Raw genomic sequence first — 25,060 nt, 5'->3', positions numbered from 1 at the left:
AAAATAGCAGAGGGAAGCAGGGCTCCAGCCCAGGACAGCCTAGATGGCCGTGGGGAAAGGTGTATCGCAGGGAACTGGGAATAGAGTGGAGCAGAGCCCAGCATGAGCCACGCCTGCATGAACCAGACCAGGAGCCAGGTGCAACAGACCCTGGCACCCTGAATTAGTGAGCTGTGGCAGTTACCAGACTTCTCAACCCACAAACACCAAAGACAACAGAGAAGGTTAGTGGGAAAAGCTGCAGGGGGACAGAGTGAAAGGAGTACACAGTTTGGCCACCACCCTGGGGCAGCGGAGGTGGTGCAGCTCTGAGGCTGCTTACAGAGCTACAGCTGCAATTGCATCTGGCTCCAGGCCCACCTGGTGGGAGGAATTAAGTGGCAGATCTGAGCGGGAGTGCAGAGCCAGCTTAGATCTGAGTCTGGTCCAGGTTAGCAGTTCTTGGGGGAGAAGTAGAGCTGCTGTGGCAGAGCTTGCTGTGTAGAAATAGCTCTGAAAGAATACTATCTTCATCGAGACAAAGAACTGCGAAGTTTGAATACAGACTGAGGCACACTACATGCTCGCTTTTTCTGCTTCTCTTTTGTTTTTGTTTTTGGTTTTTTTTTTTTGGTTCTGTTTCTTCTTTCTCATGATTCATTCCATTGGTCAAGGTTCTTCTCCACGACTTGACTAGTGCATAAATTAATTCAATGCGAAGTTATACATGACAGTTATATGAGACTTCATGCCGTATTGGGGAGGGAGGGGGGTGGGAGGGGAGAAAAACTGGAACTCAAGACTATGTAGAACCGTGTGTGGTAAACTAAAAATAAATAAAGAAATTTATAAAAAAAAAAAAGAAATAGCTCTGAAAACAACAGCACAACCCCTCAAGCTTGGGACAAAGTACTCTATACTCTACAAGCAGTCATACCCCAACGAAAAACTCAAGGGTCAAGTAAGTTGGCTGGGAACATGGCCAGGCAGCAAAAATGGACTCAGATTCAGACTCAGACTTTGGAATCTTTCTTTGGTGACAAAGAAGACCAAAACATACAGCCAGAAGTCAACAAAGTCAAAGAGCCTACATCAAAAGCCTCCAAGAAAAATATGAATTGGGCTCAGGCCATGGAAGAGCTCAAAAAGGATTTGGAAAAGCTGGTTAGAGGAGAGGAAAAATTGGGAAGAGAAATGAGAGTGATGTGAGAAAACCATGAAAAACAAGTCAATTGCTGGCTAAAGGAGACCCAAAAAATACCGAAGAAAATAACACCTTAAAAATAGACTAACTCAAATGGCAAAAGAGCTCCAAAAAGCCAATGAGGAGAAGAATGCCTTGAAAGGCAGAATTAGGCAAATGGAAAAGGAGGTCCAAAAGACCACTGAAGGAAATACTACCTTAAAAATTAGATTGGAGCAAGTGGAAGCTAGTGACTTTATGAGAAATCAAGATATTATAAAACAGAACCAAAGGAATGAAAAAATGGAAGACAATGTGAAATATCTCCTTGGAAAAACCACTGACCTGAAAAACAGATCCAGGACAGATAATTTAAAAATTATTGGACTACCTAAAAGCCATGATCAAAAAAAGAGCCTAGATATCATCTTTTGAGAAATTATCGAGGAGAACTGCCCTGATATTCTAGAGCCAGAGGGTAAAATAGAAATCGAAAGAATCCACTGATCACCTCCGCAAAAAGATCCCAAAAAGAAGACTTCTAGGAATATTATAGCCAAATTCCAGAGCTCCCAGATCAAGGAGAAAATACTGCAAGTAGCCAGAAAGAAATAATTTGAGTATTGTGGAAACACAATCAGGATAATACAAGATCTAGCAGCTTCTACATTAAGGGATCGAAGGGCTTGGAATATGATATTCCAGAGGTCAATGGAGCTAGGATTAAAACCAAGAATCACCTACCCAGCAAAACTGAGTATCATGCTCCAAGGCAAAATATGGATTTTCAATAAAATAGAGGACTTTCAAGCTTTCTCAGTGAAAAGACCAGGGGTCAATAGAAAATTTGACTTTCAGACACAAGAATAAAGAGAAGCATGAAAAGATGCTTCACTCACTCTGGAAGGATGCAATTTATTTCCCTTTTTCTTTCTGTACACCACAAGGAATTGCCTGATGTAAAAATAGTTATTGAAGGGGAGATCCTGGGCCATCTTTTGAAGTGAAATTTAAGCCCTGGTTAAAATTTAAAACTTTATTTCAAAAACAGGCAGTGCGGTATAGTGAGTGGAGCCTTGGGCTTGTAGTTGGGAACAACCAGGTTATAATCTCACCTCTGACACTGACTAGCTGGGAGCCAGAAGAAGTCACTTCATTTTTATTAGCTTTAAGGACTTACCTACTAAATCACAGATGGGCTAGCCCCTTTGGGGTAAGGGAGTTCCCTATAGTGACAAAAAGAAAGATCCTTAGCATATTTCAGAAGAAAAAATATTTCTTTAATTAAAGGCTAGCAATTCACTGTCAAAAAAAGAAAAGGCAAGAAAAATAAAATCCATTATGTATATGTATAGATATAGAAAACATATTTCCATATTAGCCATGTTCCAAGAAAAAAAATAAGAGAAATAGAAGAAAATATGCTTCAATCTGCAGTCTAAATCTATCTGAAGCATGTTTTATCCTAAGCCCTTTGGAATTATGGTTGGTCATTATCTTGATCAGAGTTACTAAGTCTTTTAAAGTTGATTATCTTTGTAATATTGTTCTTACTACATAAATTCTGGTTCTACTCACTTCACTTAACAGCAGTTCATACAAATCTTCCCAGGTTTCTCTGGAATCATCCCTTCATCATTTCTTTCAACACAATAGTATTCCATTCCATGTGAACTTGGAAGGCACTCTCCAGTGGAACACTGCAGGAATCTATATTTGGCCCTGTGCTATTTAACCTATTTTTCAGTGACTTTAGAGACTACCTGGTATAATGGACATTAAGCCAACTTCATAGTACAGAAAATTCACATCCAGTCCCTCTTGTGATACATACAGTCAGCAGATGGCAAGTCACTTAACCCCTGGGTGAGTCACACAATGTCCACCAACCAACTCTCTAAGACTAGAGAGCAGAGCTTAGGTCTATCTGCCTTGGTAAAGGAAGTTCCTCACTCAAAGCTTCCTATAACAATGAAATCACATATCTGGGTTCCTTCTTCCCCCACCCCCCAAATCAATGTCTCAGATAAAGGCACAGGAAGATTCTCATCAAAATTACACATGCCACCAAACTGGGAGCGATAGCTGATATACTGAATGACAGAGTCAAGATCCAAAAATATCTTGATGGGCTCTTAGAACCTAATAGAATCTAATAAGATGACATTTAACAGAGGCGAATGTAAAGTCTTACATTTGAGTTTAAAAAATCAACTTCTTAAGTACAAGATGGGCAGCCATTGCCTACAGTCTAATAAAATATTAGACAACAAGTAATTTGTCTGCAAAGTATCTGGTGTTTTTAGTGGACCACAAGCTCAATGAGTCAACAGTATGATATGATAATCAAAAAAACTAATTTGATCTCGGACTGTCTCAAAAGAAACATAGCTTCCAGTAATGAGGAGATTCCACAATCTTTAGCCCTGGTCATACTATGTGTGAAGCATTGTGTTTAGCTCTAGATACCATATTTTAGGAAGGGCATTGATAAATTAGAAAATTTCCATAGGAGCACAACCAGAATGGTGAAGGTCTTCAAGTAAGTGCCATAGGAGGGTCTGTTGAAGGAATTTAGAGAAGGAGTTTAGAAGAAAGAAGAATCAGAGCAAATATGATCTTTGTCTTGGGATACTTGAAATACTGACATGTAGAAAGGGAACTAGATTCGTTTTCTTTAGCTCCTGTGGGCAGAACTAGGGGTGATGAGTATGAACTACAGAGGATACTTTAGACCTGATATAAGGGAATATTTCCTAACTATGAGAGCTATCCAAAAGTGGAATGAGCTGCCTTGAGAGAGAATGAGTTCTCCACAGGTAGACTTCAATAAAGGCTAGATGACCACGTTTCAAATGTGTTGTGGTGAGAATGTATGTTTATAGGGATATAATTTTTAATTTTAGCTATATCCCAGAAATTTGGTATGTTTTCTCATTTTTTTTCTTTTGCATTATTAATTGTTTCTATGATTTGTTCTTTGATCATTTAGGTCAGGATTTCATTTTTAAGTTTACATTTAGGTTCCATCTTTTGTCTGTGTTCTCTAAATTGAATACTATTTAAATTTCATTATATTCTGTAAAGGATGTATTTAGTATTTCTTGTTTTTTTTTTTTGTATTTGCAATTTCTTTGCTCCCTAATAAATGGTCTATTTTTCAAAATGTCATGGCAATAATATAATTTAATAAACATAAGTATATACTATCTAGTGATCCCATTCACAATATGCCATCTTCTGTTAGTTCTAAATTCCCCAACACCTTGTTCAATTCTATATTTTCCCTTTTGTTTAGCTTTCTGTTATATTTGCCCAATTCTGGGAGAAGAAGATTAAAGTCTCCTAGTATTATTGTGTTACTAGATGTTTTTGAAATTCAGTTAATTTTTCCTTTATTAATTTAGATGTTATGCCAAGAATGGGGATGGGAATTAGGATGGGGCTGCAATTGCAGATTAGGAATGAAAGAAGGCTGGAAGCATTGTGTAATGAGAAGAGCACTGAATAATGAGTCAGAAGACCTGGGTTTAAATGCTGCCTCTTCTGCTTACTACATATATGACTTTGGGCAAGTTGATTAATCTCTCTGTGCCCTAGTTTTCTCACCTGTCAAATGAGTGAGTTGCAGAAGATGACTTCTAAGATCCCTTGCAGCTCTAGGTCTATGTTCCAGGACAGGATTGAGATGGAGGATAGAAAGATAGATGAGGATGGGAATGGCAAAGGGGGTAGAGATAGGTATGAGGACAGGGGACGGGGTTGGAGGATGAGGAAAAAGTTACGGAGATAGGTTTGGAGATGGGACTAGGATTGGGGTTGGGCCTAGGGATAAAGATGAGAATGGAGATCTGAAGGGGATAGGGAGGAAAACATGAATGCTAATGGCTGTCAATTATAAAGGGCTTCCAATGAGTGAGAAACAGAGATGAAAGAAGAATGGGTATTGGGTGTAACTGCGAGGAACTGATGGAGAAAGAAGCATGATCTACTTGGGTGCCTTCTGGGATCAAAAAGCCTCCTGAGAGTCATTGGTTGCCTCTTCCATCTCTTCCTCTACACTGTCCTTCCTCCTCCAACTCCATGGCTCTTTCTAGAACATGACAGCCACTCAGACTCAGGGTCAATCTGGGACACAGCCCCACTTAAGTGGGGGCACCTACCTTAGTGCCCCCAATTACAAGGCCTCAGGCTCCGCCCCCAGGCCACAAGCCCCGCCCCCTCTCTGCTCCCCATCCCGCTCCCCATCCCCATCCCCCACCCCCTCTCCCAGGCCCCGCAGTCACTTCCGCCGCTGCGCTGCTGGGGCAGATTAGGGTGAGGATGGCGGCGGAGAAGGAGGCGAGCCAGGAGAGCGCCTTGGGCGCGTACTCGCCGGTGGACTACATGAGCATCACGAGCTTCCCGCGGCTGCCGGAGGATGAGCCGGCTCCTGCCGTCCCGCTGCGCTGCCGCAAGGACGAGGACGCGTTCTTGGGGGACCCAGACACAGGTGAGGGAGGGCCCCGCGGAGCTGGGACTGACCACGACCCACCGCGTTTGACCTGGACCGACTGCAGCACCACGGGCCCATCTCTGCATCCCTTGCCTGGTTCCATCCATCCTCCCACCATCTCCCTTCTCTAACCCTCTCTCTCCCTCCTGTACCTCTGTGTCCCTTCCTCTCGGCTTCTCCTTCATCCTCTCTGCTTCCATCCCCATCCTCGATCTGCCCTCCATCCCCTATCCGCATCCCTTCCCTGTCTCCCTCTGATTCAACCCTCCCATCTCCCTTCCCCTCCTCCTCCCCACATCTCCTCCCATCCCCCTGCTTCCACACTTCTATTACGGATCCAAGAGCAAAGAATTGCAACGTTTGGGGGGGGGGGGTTGCTGAGGCAAGAAGTATATTTCTGCCGTCAGAGATAGATCGAGGAGAGTGCCCAGATTTTTCCCATACCCCAGGACAGAGCAGGGCAAGGGGAGGAAGGAAGGGACCAGAACTGTAGCAGGAGAAAATAAGGTCTGGGAAAATTAGGTCTGGGAAAATTTGACAGCAGGTTGTGCGTGGAGGTGGGGGGAAACGGAATAGGGTATCTTGAAGGAAAGGGGAAATGAATTGGGTTCTCATAGGTCTCCAGTGGCTTTCTGGAAAACAGGGGGATGCATTCAATGACCTCTCAAAGTCCTTGGAGTGTTCTTTCCTCTCTGGATTCCTCAGCATTCCATGGGCAGCCTAGCACCCTCTTCCCCAGACTGTCTCCCATTTTTTTTCTTCAGCCAATTATTTTGAATGAAATCAACATAGTTATCTAATGGGTTCCCATAGTCATTCCAATATCCAGTGCCTGTCTTGGGGTTCAGAAAGAAGCAGGTCCCTGAACTCTCCTGCTCCTCCAACACAGGACTAATCACTAGACAGGTTTCTCCTATTCCCATGAAACTTAAGGGGGTACAGGGCTAGGAAAGCATAAAGAGGACCTCAAGGAAGCTGGGAGATCTGGGAAGAAAAAAAGGGCACTCTCTGTCCTAGTAGCCCTTTCTCGGGTCTCCTCTACCTTTCCATATAGCCCAGCTCTCTCTCCATTCTTCTCCCATTTCCTATGGCCCCTTAATCAAAAGCATCACTTCCTGTCTGTGGGGCATCCTTCCAGTAGAAGGCCTTCCTTTGGGACCCACTTGCACCCCCCTCCTGACCTGGTAAGCCTCACTGGGCCCTCCTGTTCCCGTTTCTTCCCCCTTGTCCCTACCTCCAGATCTTTGCATCCTTCATTCCTTCTTCTACTCTGTCCCAGCTTCCCCAGTTCCTGCGCTTCAAACACAAACTTTCACATCCCAAGCTCTTCTGTCTTAACCTTCCAATTTAAGTTCTCTCAGTTTCAACCTTCCCGGTTTCAGTTTTCTAGTCCCCATGCCTGTCATTCCCAGCCCTCTGTGTGTTCCTGAATCTCTAGCCTGATCTGTCTCAACCTTCCCAGTGCTGGCTCTTCAAGCATCAACTTTGCTCTCCCAGCCACCTCCACCCCATCCTCTCCATCTCTGTCACCAAGTCTGGGCTCCTGACCCCGGCCTTATAATCCCAAGCCCCTTGAGTCCCTAGATACCTAGCCCACTGTGTCACTGATTGCCCAGCTTCTTCTACCTTAGCCTTTCTGACCCAAGACCCTCTGAGCCTCTCCAGTTCCAGTCCTTCGCTGCCCAGTTTTTTGATCCTTGCCCACAACAACTCTGGTCCCCAGGGTCCTGAGTCTCCAGCCTCTTATATTCTCATCTCTGCCTGTTGGATCACCACTTCCAGACCTTCTCTGCTCCTGCTCCCTTTCTCAAGTCCGAAAGTTCTCTCAGGTCTATATTTATCCCTTTAGGCAGGAGACCTGGGTTAGGTGGCCCCCCCTCAGTCTATACCTTTCCCACCAGTAGATGTTAGTGTTGCTTTCAAAACCAAATCTCAAACCAGTCACTCCTCCACCCTGCCTCTTACGGCTTGTAGGAAGGAGGTCAGGGTGCCAGCCCTGCAAAGGGCTAGGAGGTTGGGAGTCAGTACCTGAATTTCCAGACTCAGACATTCTTCCCAGGAGTCTTACCTACTGAATGTGTTGGATTGAAGGAAGAGCTTCAGGTGGAAATAGGGTGCCTGAAAGTTTCAGGGGTTTGAATGGGTTGCAAGTTCATTGTGACATTGTGGTGCAAAAAGATGGATAATATGATTTTAAGCTGCATTAAGAGAGGCAGAGTAGGGGAAGCTAGGTGGTCCAGTGGTTAGAGCACTGGCCCTGGAGCCTAGAAGATCTGAGTTCAAATCCAGCTTCGTACACTTAACACTAGGCTGTGTGACCCTGGGCAAGTCACTTAACCCTGATTGCCTTGCCAAAAGAGAGAGAAGAGAGAGACAGAGAGAGAGAGAGTAAGAGAGAGAGAGAGAGACCACCCGACTTAGGAAGGTGATAGTCCTACCATCCCCTACCCTAGTCAGACCACATCTAGGGGATTGTGTTTAGTTCTGGGTGCCATATTTTAAGGGCATTCATAAACTAGAGACCATCGGCAAGAGGACAACTAGAATGGGTGAAAGGCCATATGAAAATCTATTGAAGGAACTGGAAATGTTTATCCCGGAGGAGAGAAGACTTTGGTGGGTGGGAGGGGAGACATGATAACTATCTCCAAGTATTTGAAGGGCTGTCATGTGGAAGTGGGATCAGACCTGTTCTTCTTATCCTCAGAAGGCAAAACTAGGAGCAGCAACAGTTGAAAATTGCAGAGAAGCAGATTTAAGGTTTAACATAAAGGAAGAACATTCTAATAGTTAGAGTTGTTCACAAGTGAACAGTCTGCCCTGGGAGCACCTGTTGGTCACGATGTAGAGAAAATTATTTTTCAGGAAAGAATTGGACTAGGGAGCCTCTGAGGTCTCATCTAACTCTGAGAATTTCTGATTCTGTGAATGAGAGAGGAAGGAGGTTTTCAGAGCCAAGCAGCCATGTGGGTGGTGCCAAAAGACAGAGAAAGAAAGTCAGCACCAACCTCTGACCTCTCTTCTCCTGAATATTAGGGAGCTGGTTCCCTCAAGATGCTCTGGTGTCTAAGCAGAATGGTCCCCTTGGTTCCCAGGCCTTTAGGGGAGCTTCAGGATGGAGACTCAAGTTGTAGTGCATGTATTTTGCATGATAGCTAACAAGTCTAAATCTCCTGGCCAGGAATTAGTGAGGCATAGATGGCCTAATGTAAAAAAACCTCTAAATTGGGTGTCAACCTTGGATATTGGGGGTCAGGGGACTATAGTCCAGAACTTGCCTCCCTGGTTATTAGATCCTATTAGATCCCTGGTTCTCAGGCTTTGTTCCCCAGAGTCCAGGGCAATACCCTCTGTAGGCTAGGGGAAGATATGGTCCCCATCTTTAGGGGTTCCCCCTTTTTCTAAAGGGAAGACATGGCCCTGCCCTCAAGGAGTCCTGAGTCCAAGGGGAAAGAAATAGTCCCTGCCTTTGAGGGCATCCTAGTCAGAGTGCCCTAGCTCTGGGGTAGAGAATAAACATGAATGTTCAGAACAATTCCAGAACATCAAGGAGAATGAGGTTATAAAGTCTTTCAAGGCAGGATCTGGGCTCTGCACTTCTATAATCCTATAGGACTTTGTACATGGCCTTGTCCTCTCGACTGGTGACTAGTGAATGCTTACTGAGTGAGTGAACAAGAGGCTCATATCGTGCCATATACCCACAGTGATGGTGCCAGGTGGGCACCCTGATAGGGCAAGAGGGGCTAATTTTAAGCAGAGTTTTGAAGGCTATCAGAGATGCACTGTACCCTATCCATATTGACCCAGTCATGGAAACACTGACTTCTTCCACTGACGGATTTGAAGGGGTAATTTTACCAAGCCAGTAAAGGTGAACAGCACAGTAATGACAGTCTGAAAGGTGACACAGTATACAGAAGGAAGTACAAGCAGAAAATCTTTTTTGAACTCAGTTACCTGAATACCTGAATGGTCTATTTAGGGGCTTCAGGACAATTTTCCACCAAAAGTCCTTTTTCAGGCAGCTTCCATCAAGATGTTTCTCAGTAACAGGAAATACTATTGGCTGCCTGTTTACTTCTAAGGAGAAAACACTTTTCCGTTTTCCCTGCTTTTTCTTCTCCACACAGTTCTGTGAGGAAATTCATACAGATTTGTGATATGCTTACCCTGAGAAACCATAACAAACTTTTTCCACACAGAAGGTAATCTGGAGGCCCACCAGATTCTCCCTCCATAACCTCTCTCCCCTCCTGTGATTCATCTGGAATCTATATACTCGTCATTTTATAAAAGATGAAACTGAGGTTCTGAGAGAAGGAGCTTGCTCAAGGTCACATGATTTAGTGTCCGAACCTAGACTTTTGACCCAGGGCTCTTCCCACTACACCATACGCTTTTTCTCTGTGGTGCAGGGTAAAGAGATCTGGATAGGGACATCTGGGTTTCCATCTTGGCTCTGCTATGGATGTTCCTTCTCTGAGCGTTAACTTCCTCATCTCTAAGAGGGGCCTAAGAATATGTAGAGAAGCTCTCTCTCAGGGTTGTTGTGAGGCTCAAAGGAGAGAACATATTTAAAGCAGTTTGGGAGCTACGAAGTGCCATCTAAGTGTAAGCTATTAGGATTTTAAAAATTTTGTCCTGCTATAGAAAGGTTGGCAGGAGACGCAAATGATGGATGAAGGATGAAACAAATAGATGGAAAATGTGATAAATTTGTCCACATTTCTGTACTGATCTATTTTCATCATCAACGTCAAAGGAACAGCTACATTTGGACTCTAATGCCTCTGTCCCTGAAGTATGATGTGGAGAAGCAGAAATGGCTGTTAGGAAAATGAACTTGGCAAGAGTAAATCAGACCAGACCACGCACACACCAAGGAAAGCTGTACAGGGTGTTCCTAAAGTCTGGACACATAGGCAAAAATGCATATTTTAAGAAATGAAATGATTGCTATTTTCAACAACATTTTAATTGGAATATTAACAAATAACATCTTCAACAACATCACATGATTTCATATTCATATTCCAAGAGTGAATGTGCTAAAATGGTCAGCAATGTGGAGTTACTGAGTTATTGCATCGAGTTCACATGAATCTTGCAAAGCGCATCATCCTTTGCATCACAAATGATGGGAATCACATTGAAGATGTTATTTGTTAATATTCCAATTAAATAAAATGTTGTTGAAAATATCAATCATTTCATTTCTTGAAAATATACATTTTTGCCTATGTGTCCAGACTTTAGGAACACCCTGTACTCTAGGCAACACAACATCAAGGGATTCCTTAACAAGATATCTCAGAGAGATACTAAAAGAATGGAAAAAATAATAATGTAGAGCCATGTGTAGTAGCATATACTTGTAATCCCTTCTACTAGGGAAGCAGAGGCTGGTGGATTGCTTGAGTTCAGCCATAGTATGGCTAAGCTGATTAGGTGTCTGCACTAAGTCTGGCACCAATGTGGTGGGCCAACAGGAGTGTGGGGTCACCAGGATGCCTACAGAGAGGCAAACCTACCCAGGTCAAAAAGGGAGCAGTTTAAAGCTCTTGTGTTGGATAAGCCTATGATTGTCCACCGCACTTCTTGCCTGGGTGACATGATGAGACCTAGTCTCAAAAAAAAAAGCACATATTATAATAATAAAAATAACTAACATTTATATAGCGCTTACTATATACCAGGCACTGTGCTAATCACTTTTTAATTATTACCTCATGTGAACCTCATAACATCCCTGGGAAGTAGGTGCTATTATAGTCCTCATTTTATAGGTGAGGGAACTGATGAAAACAGAAGTTAAGTTACTTGTCCAGGGTCACACAGTGTCTGAGGCTACATTTGAATTCAAGTCGTCCTGGCATTCTATCTACTGCACCACCTCACTGCTTCATGTTTGATATTAATACACACCAAAAAAACTATTGAGAGCATATGAACAACAGACACGTGCTTACTTTGACATCTTTAATTTATGTTAATGATGTACATATATATCAAAGATATTCTTGGTAGAAATAAAAAGGGAAAGGGCATGCTTTTTCTAAAGGATTCTCTACATCAGACCACATTTTTATAATTACACATTTGACTGAAACATGGAGAAAATATAAGCTACCGTACAATGGTATTGTTTGTTGGTTACTAGAGAGAGAGAGAAAGAGAGAGAGAGAGAGAGAGAGAGAGAGAGAGAGAGAGAGAGAGAGAGAGAGAGAGAGATTTGACTCATTAAGAGAACCTTAAAGCCTCTTGCAGTAAGAAGTCTCTCCAAGATATGCTCTCTTCTTCCTTTTTTTTTTTTTGTCTCTTTCATTTCCCACCAACTCACTCCACCCACCCACTCCAAAAGAAGTCTTCCCTTCTGACAAATAAGTGTACTTAAGCAAAACAAATCAACACTTTGGCCATGTCTGGAAATGTGTGCCTCATTCTCATCCATCACCTTTCTGCCAAGAAGTGGGAGGCATGCTTCATCAGGCTTCTGAAGTCATTACTGGTCATGCATTGATTAGTATTCTAAAATCTTCCAGGGTTGTTTTCCTTCACATTATTGTCATCATCATGTAATTTGTTCTCTTGGTTCTGCTTATTTCACTAGGCATCAGTTCATTTGAATATTCCCAAGATTCTCTGAATTATTAATATTTGTTATTTCCTATGGAGCAATAATATTTGATTACATTCAGTTTATTTTATTTTTAAATTAACAAGCATTTACTTTCCATCCCATCTTCCACCTAATTTAAAAGAAAAAGAAAGAAAAAGAAAATCTCTTATATATGTAGTTAAGTAAAACAAATTCCAACATTGTTCATGTTCAAAAATGTGCATCTAATTCTGTATCTGTCATTTCTCTGTCAGGAAGTGGGGAGCATAGTTCATCATCAGTCTTCTGGAATCATGACTGGTCATGGCATTGGTCAAAGTTCTTAAATTTTCAAAAGTTGTTTGTCTTTACAATATCATTATTGGATAAATTGTTGTACTAGGCATTTCACTTTTGCTTCAGTTTATAGAAGTCTTCACAGGTTTCTCTGAACCCAGTCCTCATTTCTTATGACACAAAAGCATTCCATCACATTTACATAACAAAATTTGTTCAGTCCATTCCCCAGTTGATAGGCTCCCTCTTACATTCCAGTTTTTTGATCTATTACATTCACATATCCCATTTTTTTCAACCACTTTCCAAATGATAGGCATACAGTTTGTTTCCAATTCTTTTTCTCACACACATGTTAGGATAATACATGATACTTTGTTTTTGTTTTTAAATTTTATTTTTATTTATTTTGTTAAATATTTCCCAATTACAATTTTTTATTTTTAAAATTCATTTTAAAAATTTTGAGTTCCATTTCATCAAAAGTATGGGAAATTTAATACTACGCATTTTGGTGGGACAGGAAAACTTGTCCAAGGTTTGAGAGAATTGTGATACAGGAATATTTGTTTTAAAGCCATCTCAGTAAGAGTTAATGTCTAAGTACCACCTCCTCTCTGTCTTTTTAAATGAATGATAATATGACTTTGGGAGGTTAAAGGAATTTAGAATTTTCTGTTCACCAATCTGAAATGCCTGTCAGGGAGTAATCCCTATTAAACATATTGAGGCTGTGGGTTTTCCATAAAACTACAACTTATTAGGTTTATTCTACAATGTTTAAAATGAGGTACAGGTATCAAAGATCACTTTTTAAAGTTACAAAATTGAGACAGGAAAGGACATAAATAAGTGTTCAAAATCCAAAAATTTAGTTCCAAAATCTCTTCCCTCCCTCTTGCTCCCACCCCACCACTGAGAAGGCAAGCAATATGATATCAATTATACATGTGAAGCCATGCAAAATATTTCCATGTTAGTCATGTTGCCAAAAAACATACAAAAAGCAAGAAAAATAAAGAAACTGAAAAAAGTATGCTTCAACCCGCACTCAGAATTTATCAGTTCTCTTTCTCTTCTCTCTCTCTCTCTCTCTCTCTCTCTCTCTCTCTCTCTCTCTCTCTCTCTCTCTCTCTCTCTCTCTCTCTCTCTCTTTGTAAATAGTATTTTTTCATCATGGGTCCTTTGGAATTATATGGGATCATTGTCTTGATCTAAATAGCTAAGTTACTGTATACAATCTTCTCCTGGTTCTGCTCCCTTCACTTTGCCAGTTGATATAAGTCTTTCCAGGTTTTTCTGAAACAACCCTGCTCTTGATTTCTTAGAGCACAATAGTATTCCATCACAATCATATACCACCACTTGTTCAGCCACTCCCCAATTGATGTCCCACAAAAAGACATAAATATTTTTTATACAAATAATTTCTTTGCCCTTTTCTTTGATATCTTTGAAATACTGACCTAGTAGTGTTATTGCTGGATCAAAGGGTACCCATAGTTTTATAGTCCTTTGGGCAATTTGTTCTTTGGAATGGTTCATGACTCCACCAATAATACATTAGTGTCTCTACTTCTCCATATCCTCTCCAACATCTGTCTTTTTCCTTTTCTGTCATGTTAGCCAATCTGATAGGTATGAGATGGTACCTTAGAGTTGCTTTAACTTGCACTTGTCTAATCAATAGTGTTTTAGAGCATTTCTTCATATGACTATAGAGAGTTTTAGTGTCTTCTGAAAACTGCCTACATTCCTATCCTTTGACAATTTATCAATTGGGAAATGCCTCTTATTTTTATAAATTTGACTTAGTTCCCTATATATTTGAGAAATGAGTCCTTTATCAGAGAAATTTGCTGTAATAATTCTGTGTCAGTTTCTTGCTTTCCTTCTAATTTTGGTTGCATTGGTGTTGTTTGTGCAAAAACTTTTTATTTTCATGTAACAAAATTCATCCATTTTACTTCCTGTTTGTATCATGCATGATACTTTGTTAAATACAAACACAGAGATAACAATATCCAATCATCCTCTTGATTACTGATATTAAATAACACATCAATTCATGCATATCAAAGTTATTTGCCACTGGCATAGAGGATATCTTGTGCAAAGTTCAAATGGAAGATTTCTTGATAGATGGTGAAGTCCCCCAGATGTTCCTTTTTCGTAGATGACCTTGGGCTGATCACATTAAGTTCTAGAATATCACAGGGCCTCTTCAATGAGATTTAGGATTTTTCAAAAGTGATCATACTAAAAATCCATGCAGGAAAAACTCAATGGATGAAAAAATTCTTAATGTCCAGATTGTGACAGGTAGGTCCATTAAACTAGTATATTAGTGCATATCTGGGAGAGGCACTACAAATGGGAAATGGATTTGCCTGGAATGGGAGGAAGAGAGTAGGATGGATTGCATTTGGGAAATTACTCAACTTTTAACACTCCTAATCTGCTCCCTGGTGCAAAGTTGCATCTGTTTAACCTAAATATTCCATGGTTATGTATCTTGAACACACACTCTGAAGATACATTGAGGCAAAGAATGAGATATAGAAGTTCTCGTTGACTCCACCAAGTTCTTTGTGATTTTCTATCACAGCTTCCAACATAGTCTACATATACTGGTTTAAAGAAACTTGAAGCTTCTAAAATCCCAATTGTTTTGGTTTGTTAACTCGTAGATCTCTGCCATTGAAAGCAAACAAGTTTTGCCTTCAAATCCCCAAAGCATTTATGAGGGACTTGAAAATATATACATACATATATATGCTTGAATGATTTAACAGGGATCACTTTGCTGTATGACCTTCTAATTATTGCCATCAAAAGAGGCATAAAACAGGGATATGTTTGTGCACCAAAGGTGTTTGCCAGAATCGTGGAGCATGTTCAGCACAAAGTCTAAATCAAAGTTGGATTCCCCATGGATAGTGAGGTCTCTCAAATGCTCCCATGTGCAAGTGACATCTTCTGCTTTCATCAAAGCCTGGAACATTGCAGTTTCCTAAATAAGCTCCATAGTCATGCCAAAGAGTTCAGCTTAATTATCCACACAGGAAAAGCCAAGTTAGTGATGAATGCTCATTGTTTAAATTATGATATACATTTAGATGGACAGTCTTAGTGATCTGTTCACATAGCATGTACAGGTGCCATGTATGGACAATGAAATGAGTTCAGAGTTGGACAAGGGAAGGAGAATGGGCTGTATTGCCTTTGGGAGATGATAGTGTGTTTAAGTACTTGAAGCTTCCCTCTGAGATATCGGCACATCTTTTTAACAGCAGTATTTTTCCAGTGATGCTGTATGACTAAATCTAGTTTGCCACAGTTTCTGAAGAATTAAAGTGGAGGGGCACCCAAAGGTCAACAGAGAGGAACATGATGGGTATGAGCAGTATATGAAGCATTACTGACCAAGAACTGTGCAGGAGAAGTGATATAAAGGATATCATAAGAGAACTATATGGAAAAAAGAAAAACAAAAAAAAGGTGGCCTGGTCACATAACAAGAGCAAGGTGATGACAAAGGACCAGCTCTTATGCTCCACTGGTATCCACACAGTGCAAGATATCTAGAATAAGGCCCCCAGCATGTTGGGTGGACCCCTGTGAAAGATGAAATAATATACATAAAAGCTTTGCAAACAAAGTGCTATGTAAAAATATCAGTTATTATTATCAAGGAGGTCATGGAGAAGAACTAGGATGGGCAAGCCATGGATAAGGATCTAGGCTCAAAACCTAGCTCCTCCACTTACTGAGTGACCTTGGGCAAGACACTTAACCTTTGTGGGACTCAGTTTCCTCATTTGCAAAATGAACAGGTTGGATTTGATGACTTCTGAGGTTCTTTTTGACGCTAATTCTATGAGCCTCTGATTTATAATCTATCATTGAATGGAGTACTGGCATTAAAAAGAGCATAGGTATAGCAAAGCATGTGTGTGTGTGCATGCATGTGTACGTATGTGTGTTGTTCAGATGTTATTAGAAAGTTATCGGTATAGGAAGGGTACCATTTTTGTGGCTTAGTAAAGTTGGGTGCTCTCCCATATGACTGGATGAGTTATCAGGCAGTTCTCAGGTAGGAATCTTGAACTTCCATTTGCCCATCAGCCTGAGTAGAGCCAGACAGGCCAATGACCACTGACTGAACAGCTTGGTACAGCTAGGTGGCACAGCGGCTAGAGCACAGGACTTGAAGTCTAGAAGAACTGAATTCAAATCCAGCCTCACATATTTACTAGCTGTGTGACCTTGGGCAAGTCACTTAACCTCTGTTTGCCTCAGTTTCTTCATCGATAAAGGGGGATAATAATAGCACCTGGTTTCTAAGGTGACTGTAAGAATAAAATGAGATAGTATTTGTAAAACATTTTGTACAATACCTGGCACACAGTAGGTGCTATATAAATGCTAGCTATTATTAGGTCTTCCTGACTCCAGGTCCAGTGGTCTGTTGTCCCACCCGGCTGACTCTGTTTAGGTTGCTCCATCAGGCAAGTTGAGTATTTAAATGTTATAACCAAAGCAGTAGGGGCAGCTAGGTGGTGCAGTGAGTAGAGCACCGGCCCTGGAGTCAGGAGGACTTGAGTTCAAATCCGGTGTCAGACATTTGACACACTCACTAGCTGTGTGACCTGGGGCAAGTCACTTAACCCCAATTACCCTGCCTTCCCCCCTGCAAAAAACAAAACAAAACAAACAAAAAAACAAACAAACCAATAGCTGACTGGATGTGAAAAGCCCTGGGCCAATTGTATACTCATTTACCTTATGTACCTTATGCCTTCCTCCCTTATAATCGTCCATCACTATGGACCATCAGGAACATTGGAAAGTAAAATAATCAAACATAACATGATGAATATAGCAGTACCAATCGATCCTAAGTATTACATACACAAATAAACTTAGCCTTCTGAATTGTGGACATGGGTATCCTTCACATTCTCCCTTTTCTTTAGACATAGGCATTTTAAGTGTTTGCAATTGCCACGTGGAGAACCAACAATCCTTCACCTATCCCTACTTGTCTGGTCTACATGAGAAGTGACCGTTATGCATTCAGTGATACACAGCAGCTGTCAGTCAGTACTTTTGCCTCTGACAGGCTGCTTTCACTCTGGTCCTCTCAGAATTCTTTGGGTCTCAAGCACTTTTATCTGAAGTACTACTTTTTTGCCTCTGGTCCTCTCAGAACCATCTATGGGGTTTTTTTTTTGTCTTTGTATCCCTTGTGCCTAGCATAGTATCTGACATTTAGTAGGGATGGGGATAGGGACTGGACCTTGATATCGTTGTTAGAAAGAACTCCCAGGTGGGGAAATTCTCTCTAACAATTCAGGTCTGTACCTTCTCTGCAGTTTATATAGTCTTAGAGAATTTCCTAGAGCAGAGATGCAAAGGGACTTGCCCAGCGTCACACAGCCATTATGTGCCAAAGGTAGGGCTTGAACCCAGGTTTTCCTGACTCAGTGCTCATTAAGTTTTCTTCTCATTATCTTTCCCAACAGCAAATACTGTTTCCTGAATACCATAGAGAAATCCCAATACTGGAAGTGACTCATTAGATCTTTTAGGACCTGGCAGTGGCTCAAGGCCCCCGTAGAATACAAGCAGTAGTGGAAAATGGAACCGAGTTGGTGTCATTCCACTTAGGTTGGCCATGTGGATGTTTACAGTGCCCATGCTAATCAGCTGGTCAACATTGTGGACACCTATCCATCATGTTAAATACTCTGCAGAATTTAAGATATTGGCCTCTATTTTAACATGTAAACAAACAATCCTTAACACACAATATCATAGCAGCATACTACAATAACTAAATCTGACAATCAAAACTAATTCCCAAATATCTAAAATGGAATATTAAAGAAAAAGGTAATTAAATCGTTGCATTAAAACCTCAGGGATGGTTGCTCCTGCAGAACTCTATTCCACATTAATAGAAGCAGGAGTGATCCCATGGATTTCCAAAGACATCCCTCATTGACTCATTCATTTTATTCATTCCATTAATTAAGCACCTATTATTTACCAGGCACCATACTAGGCTCTAGTCACTAGAGTCTAGTGATTAAAAACAAAAACAGCCTTCAGAGAACTTCCATTCTACTGGGGAGAAACAATGTATACAGAAATAAATACAAAGTAATATTGGAGAAGGCAAAGAGAGGCTTGACAACTATGGCCTCCTGTACAACTCTCATACAGAGTAAAGATCATTACATTCTCCAGCTTTGGATCTCATACTGTGGTATAAACTTCCAACCCTGTTTCTGCTGCTGTCAGGGAAAGAATGGTAAGCTAATGTAGGAAAATTCCACAACTGGAGAGGCGCTAGGGTGGTAATATTATTTTCAGATTACAATTTTTAGAGGGCAGCCCAAGCCCTGTCAACTCTTACTTTGCCCAGTCGACCAGGATTAGTTTTAATATTCTGAGTTGGGAGTCCAATCTAAGGTTTGTGGCACTCTCAGGGCTCATCATCTGCTCTAACCCACTGTAGCTCAGAACTCCTGAGTGCAGGAGATTCTCCAGCCTCAGCATCCAAATAGCTGGGATTTTAGGTGCCCACCGCTATGTTCAGCTGCTTGTTAACTTCCCTTTGCAAAATAGAAACATGCTCCTTGAATGCAGAGTCTGAGCCTTTTTGGGGGCTGTCTTAGCTCATTTTTCCAATCCCTCCAAGGATTCTTGCAAAACTGACTTCTACGCCTGTGGTTCTCCTTGCTTATTTGCTAAAATTGGGAAGCAATCACCAAATCACCCCATAATTCCCTCACTCTGAGTTTCTCTTAGCTTACCATTGCTGTGACTTGACCCTGTCCATAGAACAACTTCTTGATCTCATTGGATCACAGGGATGAATTGTGAGTCTGGTGTTTCTGGGTGCCTCCACCCCCAATCTGGGAGATTAAAACTGTCTGCTCTACCTGACTTCGTCTTATACCGTATCCCTGGTTATTTTCTGTTCCAAAAACTGCCCTCCTTGTTTCCAGTTTGTCTTGGTTCTGTTATTGTGGCAAATGAACTTACCTTCAAATCATTCATATGAAAACCATCAATAAGGCAAGCACACTACCCATGTCACATGGTAAGATTGGGCTTTCTCAAACAGTCTTTGGCTGTGATTCCTGTGAAGCCTTCCTCTGGGCTTCAGTTTGCCTCAGTCTGGAAGCTTGGGGTCAGTCAGGTCTCAAGGCAAGGTACCACACAGGCCAGCGACTGCTGGCTAATGTCTTCACTAGGCGACTGGGGAGATGAAGTCTTATGGTCCTCCCAAAGTCTGTGGCAATAGCCAGTGGGTCATTTCCAATTTTTTTTTATCCTTTTGTTGGTACCATTCATGCCACTTTTGTGGAATATGCCTGTAAAGGCAAGGGCTAATGAGTCAGCTGACTGATAGTGATAGGCCCCATCCTCTGAGTAGGATTTTCCTACTGGCCAAATTGAATATGCAGATATTGTAAGCATAGCAGAAGCAGAAAATGTGTGATAAGCATTGACTATTTTGCAAAACCACTTAGTTCACCTGCTTGATATACCAATTTATGTTTCTTCTGTTTCTAAAATACATATAAACAGAGCTTAACATGCTTAAAAGGCAGCTAGACCCGGAGACAGGAAGACAGACCTCTTTTTGAATTCAAATCCAGCCTCAGACACTTACTAGCTGTGTGACTCTAGGCAAGTCACTTAATCCTATCTGTCTCGATTTCCTCGTCTGTAAAATGAGCTGGAGAAGGGAATGGCAAACTATTCCAGTATCTTTGCCAAGAAAAACCCAATAAGGGGGTCACGATGAGTCAGACACAACTGAAAAACAACTCAACAACAATAACATGCTTATCATTAATAAAGCTTATCTTTCAAGCCAAGATACAAAGTGATTTCTCCACTGACTTCAACACCTCCATTTTTAAAGAGATGGGGGAGGAAAGAAGATTGATATTCCCCAGGACACAACCACTTTGCTTATTTCTTTTTAAGGCAACAAGGTTAAGTGACTTGCCCAGGGTCACACAGATAGTAAATGTCTGAGGCCACATTTGAACTCAGGTCCTCTGGACTCTAGGGCCAGTGCTCTATGCACTTTACCACCTAGCTGCCCTTAACCACTTTGCATATCGATCATTTGTGAACAATCTCTCAGATCCTTTCTAACTCTTAGATTATCCAAGTCTGATTTTAGAATCAGAGGGCTATGACCATTGCCTCCTACGGATCAGCTGTGGTTGTAGAGGAGGAGAAGAGGATCTGGCCCATCAGCCTTCCCCCTTCCCTCACCTTTTCTGATACTTCCAGGAAGTTGGAGTTTTCCCTGTGTTGGGTTTAGACAGGCAGAGACCAGGGGAGTCTGAGGACTGAGGAGAAAGACTTGTGGAACCTTGGGCTGATCATTTCTCTTTGTGCCTTAGTTTCTTCACTTGTAAAATGAGGCAGCTAGTTGCCACAGTAGATACAACAACGGGCGTGGAGTCAGACCTGGATTCTAGTCTCAGACAGACATTTACTAGTTGTGTGACCCTGGGCAAAGTCCCTTTGTCTCTGCCTCAGTTTCTTTAACTGTAAAATGGGGGTCATAATAGTACCACCTCTCCAGGTTGTCCTAAAGATCAAATGAGATAATGTTTGTAAAGTGCTTAACACAGTGCCTGGCACACCATAGGTACTAAATAAATGCTTGTTCCCTTTAGGCTCAAAAATTGTCTATGAGTTGATGATTGGAGTTGGGGAAGGGAGGAGAACCCAGGACCTCTCTTTCCCAGAGTGGGGAAGGAGGTGGTGGTCTGCAGAACTTCTTTTTTAAATTTTTTATTCTTTTTTTATTAATTTTTTTTAGTTTACAACACTCAGTTCCACAAGTTTTTGAGTTCTAAACTTTCCCCCTCTCCCCCCAAGACAGCATGTGACCTGATATAGGTTCTATATATACCTTCACATTAAACGTAATTTGCCAATAATCAAATTGTAAAGAATTATAACCAATGAAATGAACCATGAGAAAGATGTAACAAAGCCAAAAATAAAATAAAATTAAATTAAATTTTAAAAAAGAGAGAGCAAATAGTTTGCCCCAATCTGCATTCAGACTTCGTAATTCTTTCTCTGGATGTGGATAGCCTTTTCCATCATGAGTCTTTTGGAGCTGTCTTTGAGCCTTGTATTGTTGAGAGGAGCCAAGTCCATCAAAGTTAGTCATCACAGAAGCAATATGTCTGTGGTTGTGGACAATGTTCTCTTGGTTCAGCTCCCTTCACTCATCATCAGATCATATGAGACTCCAGGTTCTCATGAAGTTCATCTGCTCCTCATTTCTTATAGTCTGAAGAACTTCTTTGCCCAGGGGCCAACCCTGGTCCCCACCCATCTTAGAACAGAGTACGTCAGAACGAGACTGAAAAATGATATAGGTTAGGGATTAAGGAACTGGGGGAACAGGGGCTGGAGGAGGGAAAGACAGAGTCTGGAGGAAGCAGGAAAGGCAGTTGCCGGGAGGTAGGTGAAAGCATCACCCCAAAGCCACTTGTTTGATGTAAACAAGTCTTTTGGGAGAACAGCCCAGGGGCTAGAGGGGATTTGGGGGGAAAGGTTCAACAACAGGTGTGAGGAATTCTAATATTTCCTCCTTTCCCTCCTCCAATTGTCTGTCCCCCAGATCCTGACTCTTTTCTGAAGTCTGCCCGGCTACAGCAGCTACCCTCATCTTCCTCAGAGATGGGCAGCCAGGATGGGTCCCCTCTAAGGGAGACCAGCAAGGACCCCTTTGCAGCTGCAGCAGAGTGTTCCTGCCGCCAAGATGGACTCACAGTCATCGTCACAGCCTGCCTCACTTTTGCAACTGGGGTCACGGTGGCCCTTGTCATGCAGATCTACTTTGGGGATCCCCAGGTGAGACTGGGAAGGGGCAGATTGGGAGAAAATCTAGGGAGGCCTGAAGGAGAAAGAAAGAAAAATGTGGGAGTAAAAGGGAAGGTACTGGGGCTTGTGTGGGGTGGTGCCTAGGGATCTAAAGAGGTAGGGAGTTGACTAGGAGATTAGAAGGAAAGAAGGAAGTAAGTTAGAAGAGAAGCCATGGTTAGGAGATGGGGGTTGGGGGGGGCCGGAACTGGCAGAATAGCCTCAGTTCAATAGACAATTATTAATCACCTATTTTGTGTCCAGCCCAGCTATATGCTCAGGAATAGAACGATTTTAGGGTAACAGAGACTTACCTTGCTGGGTAGGGGGTTGTGATCATCCTTGAACCCCAGTGGGTAGGTAGTTTTGTTTCCTCTGCCCCTTGCTTCAGAGTTTTGCCACCTAGAATAGAGGGTTAATGTGAGGGAGAGATGTTTCATGAGAGCAGATAGCAAGCCTTTGCTGCTGCCCTCCCCTCCTGAATCTCCCCTTCCCTATTCTCTCCCCCAGATCTTCCACCAGGGTGCAGTTGTCACAGATGCTGCCCATTGCACAGCCCTGGGCATTGAGGTGCTGAGTAAAGGTGGCTCTTCTGTGGATGCTGCTGTGGCTGCTGCCCTGTGTGCTGGCATTGTGGCTCCTCACAGTTCTGGCCTTGGTGGGTAAGTGACCTTCTATCTGGAGCTCTCTAAATCTATGCCTCAGATTTCCCCAATTTTTCCTTCCCAGTTCTTCCAGTCAGTGCTCAACAGGGATCCGATTGATCTCCCAAGAGTTTCTTAATCAGTCCCTCAGGTCTCTCCAATCATCCCTCATTAGGTTCTCCAAATAAGCCCCTCTGGGCTCTCCCAATTTTCTGCCCCAGATTCCTGTCAGCAGCCTCCATTTCCCTAATCAGCACCCCCACAGTCCTGCAGTTGCATCCCTGAGACTCTTTCAGTTGACCAAGACTAGGGCATTCCCTTGCCTCTACACAAGCTCTGTTTAGGTTCCCAGGAAGGAGGGTGGGCAGGTAGGCTTTAGCTACTCCTCAGCCCTTCAGAATTTGAACTTGGTGTGAAGGCCAGGTCAGTTGGGAGCTGATGTCCAGGGCCTAAAGTCTTCTCCCTTACATAAGCTAGCCCCAGGGGGCGGGAGCTAGCTGCCACTTCTTTAAGACAGGTGCAGGAAACTGGCAGGCACCCAGCCTATATGGCCCCCTAGGATTGGCCCGCTGCCCTCCTCTGGCCGGTTCCTGCTAATCTGGGATTAAAATATTGGGTGACTTGGTGGGGAGAACCTCTTCAGGCCTGCTTTGGAGAGAGCCAACAACCCTTCTCCCCCACCTCCCTTATCAGTCTAGCCACCTTCCACCTCCCCCCAACCCCTAGAAGAGGTTTATCTCAACAGGGGGGCTGGGAGGAGGAAGTATACTGCATTTCGGGGTATCCTATGCTTTGCCCTTGTTCTCCAACACTACATCCCTTTGTCCCTCCCTGTTTCTACATGATCCCCTCCCCATGCTCCTCTCTCTTCCTACCCAGGGGAGGAGTGATGCTTGTCCATGACATCCGGAGGAATGAGAGCCGCCTGATTGACTTTCGGGAGACTGCTCCTGGCGCCCTTCGGGAGGAAGCCCTGCAAAGATCCTGGGAGACCAAGGTGGGGGCCGCAGGGGAGGGGCTCCTCTCCCCTTCCCTTCTGTCACTGAAATCCGTTTCTGAGCACGCTTTATGTGTCAGGCTGCTCTGCATCTACTATGTGCCATGCTACTGTCCACTTACAGTACACAAGGCTCATGTGAGCTGACCCCAACCCTCCTCATTTTCAATTCACATCATTCAGACACTTTCCCCCATTATATACTCCTTTGCTCCAGTCTCAGATGAAGTGGCCCTTCTCCATGCAAGTCAGTTTCTTTACATGTGTCCTTCGTCCCCTCCTTTCCCTGCCTTCTCTAAAATTGTTCCCATTTTCTCTCATATTCAGGCTATGTACTGGCACCTTTCCTTCTGCCTACTAACACGCCCATGTCTCCCCCATCCCTAAAAAGGCCCTCACTTGATCCTATCACCCCCACCAGTCCCTGTCCCATATCTGTCCTCTCCTCATGACTAAACTTGAGGAAGTTATCTACATTTGCCACCGCCACTTCCTTTCATCTTCCTTTCTTCTAAACACTGGGCAATCTGGCTTCTGACTTCATGGTTTACCTGAACTTGCTCCCTTTCAAAGCTACCAATAATCTCTTGATTGCCAAATCTGATGGCCTTTTCTCTATCCTGATTTTGGTTTTGTTTTTGTTTTTTTTGGAGGGGAAAGGCAAGGCAGTTGGGGTTAAGTGACCCTTACCCAAGGTCGCACAGCTAGTGAGTGTCAAGTGTCTGAGGCTGAATTTGAACTCAGGTCCTCCTGACTCCAGGGCTGGTACTCTATTCACTGTGCCACCTAACTGCCCCCTACCCTTATTTTTTTGACCTCTCAGCAGCATTTTGACACTGTTGATTACCTTCTCCTCCTGAGTGCTCTCTCTTTCTAAGTTTTTGTGAAATTGCTCCCTTCTGGGTCTCCTATCTGTCGAACCGCTCTTCCTCATTCTCCTTTG

General features: G+C 42.7%; 1 protein-coding gene across 1 annotated transcript in view; it reads left to right on the top strand.

Annotated features, from left to right (window-relative positions):
• Positions 1–5,485: 5,485 nt before the first annotated feature.
• Positions 5,486–25,060, top strand: part of GGT7 (gamma-glutamyltransferase 7) — a 38,142-nt gene continuing 18,567 nt past the window's right edge. Inside the window, exons 1-4 of the mRNA XM_036751132.1 lie at positions 5,486–5,654; positions 22,235–22,467; positions 22,987–23,138; positions 24,000–24,117. Of these exons, the coding sequence (XP_036607027.1) occupies positions 5,486–5,654; positions 22,235–22,467; positions 22,987–23,138; positions 24,000–24,117 (672 nt within the window). The remainder of the gene's footprint in view (positions 5,655–22,234; positions 22,468–22,986; positions 23,139–23,999; positions 24,118–25,060) is intronic.

This window comes from Trichosurus vulpecula, chromosome 3 (genome assembly GCF_011100635.1).
Source record: "Trichosurus vulpecula isolate mTriVul1 chromosome 3, mTriVul1.pri, whole genome shotgun sequence".
Taxonomy (NCBI): domain Eukaryota; kingdom Metazoa; phylum Chordata; class Mammalia; order Diprotodontia; family Phalangeridae; genus Trichosurus; species Trichosurus vulpecula.
This window is presented reverse-complemented; position numbering and strand designations above follow the sequence as displayed.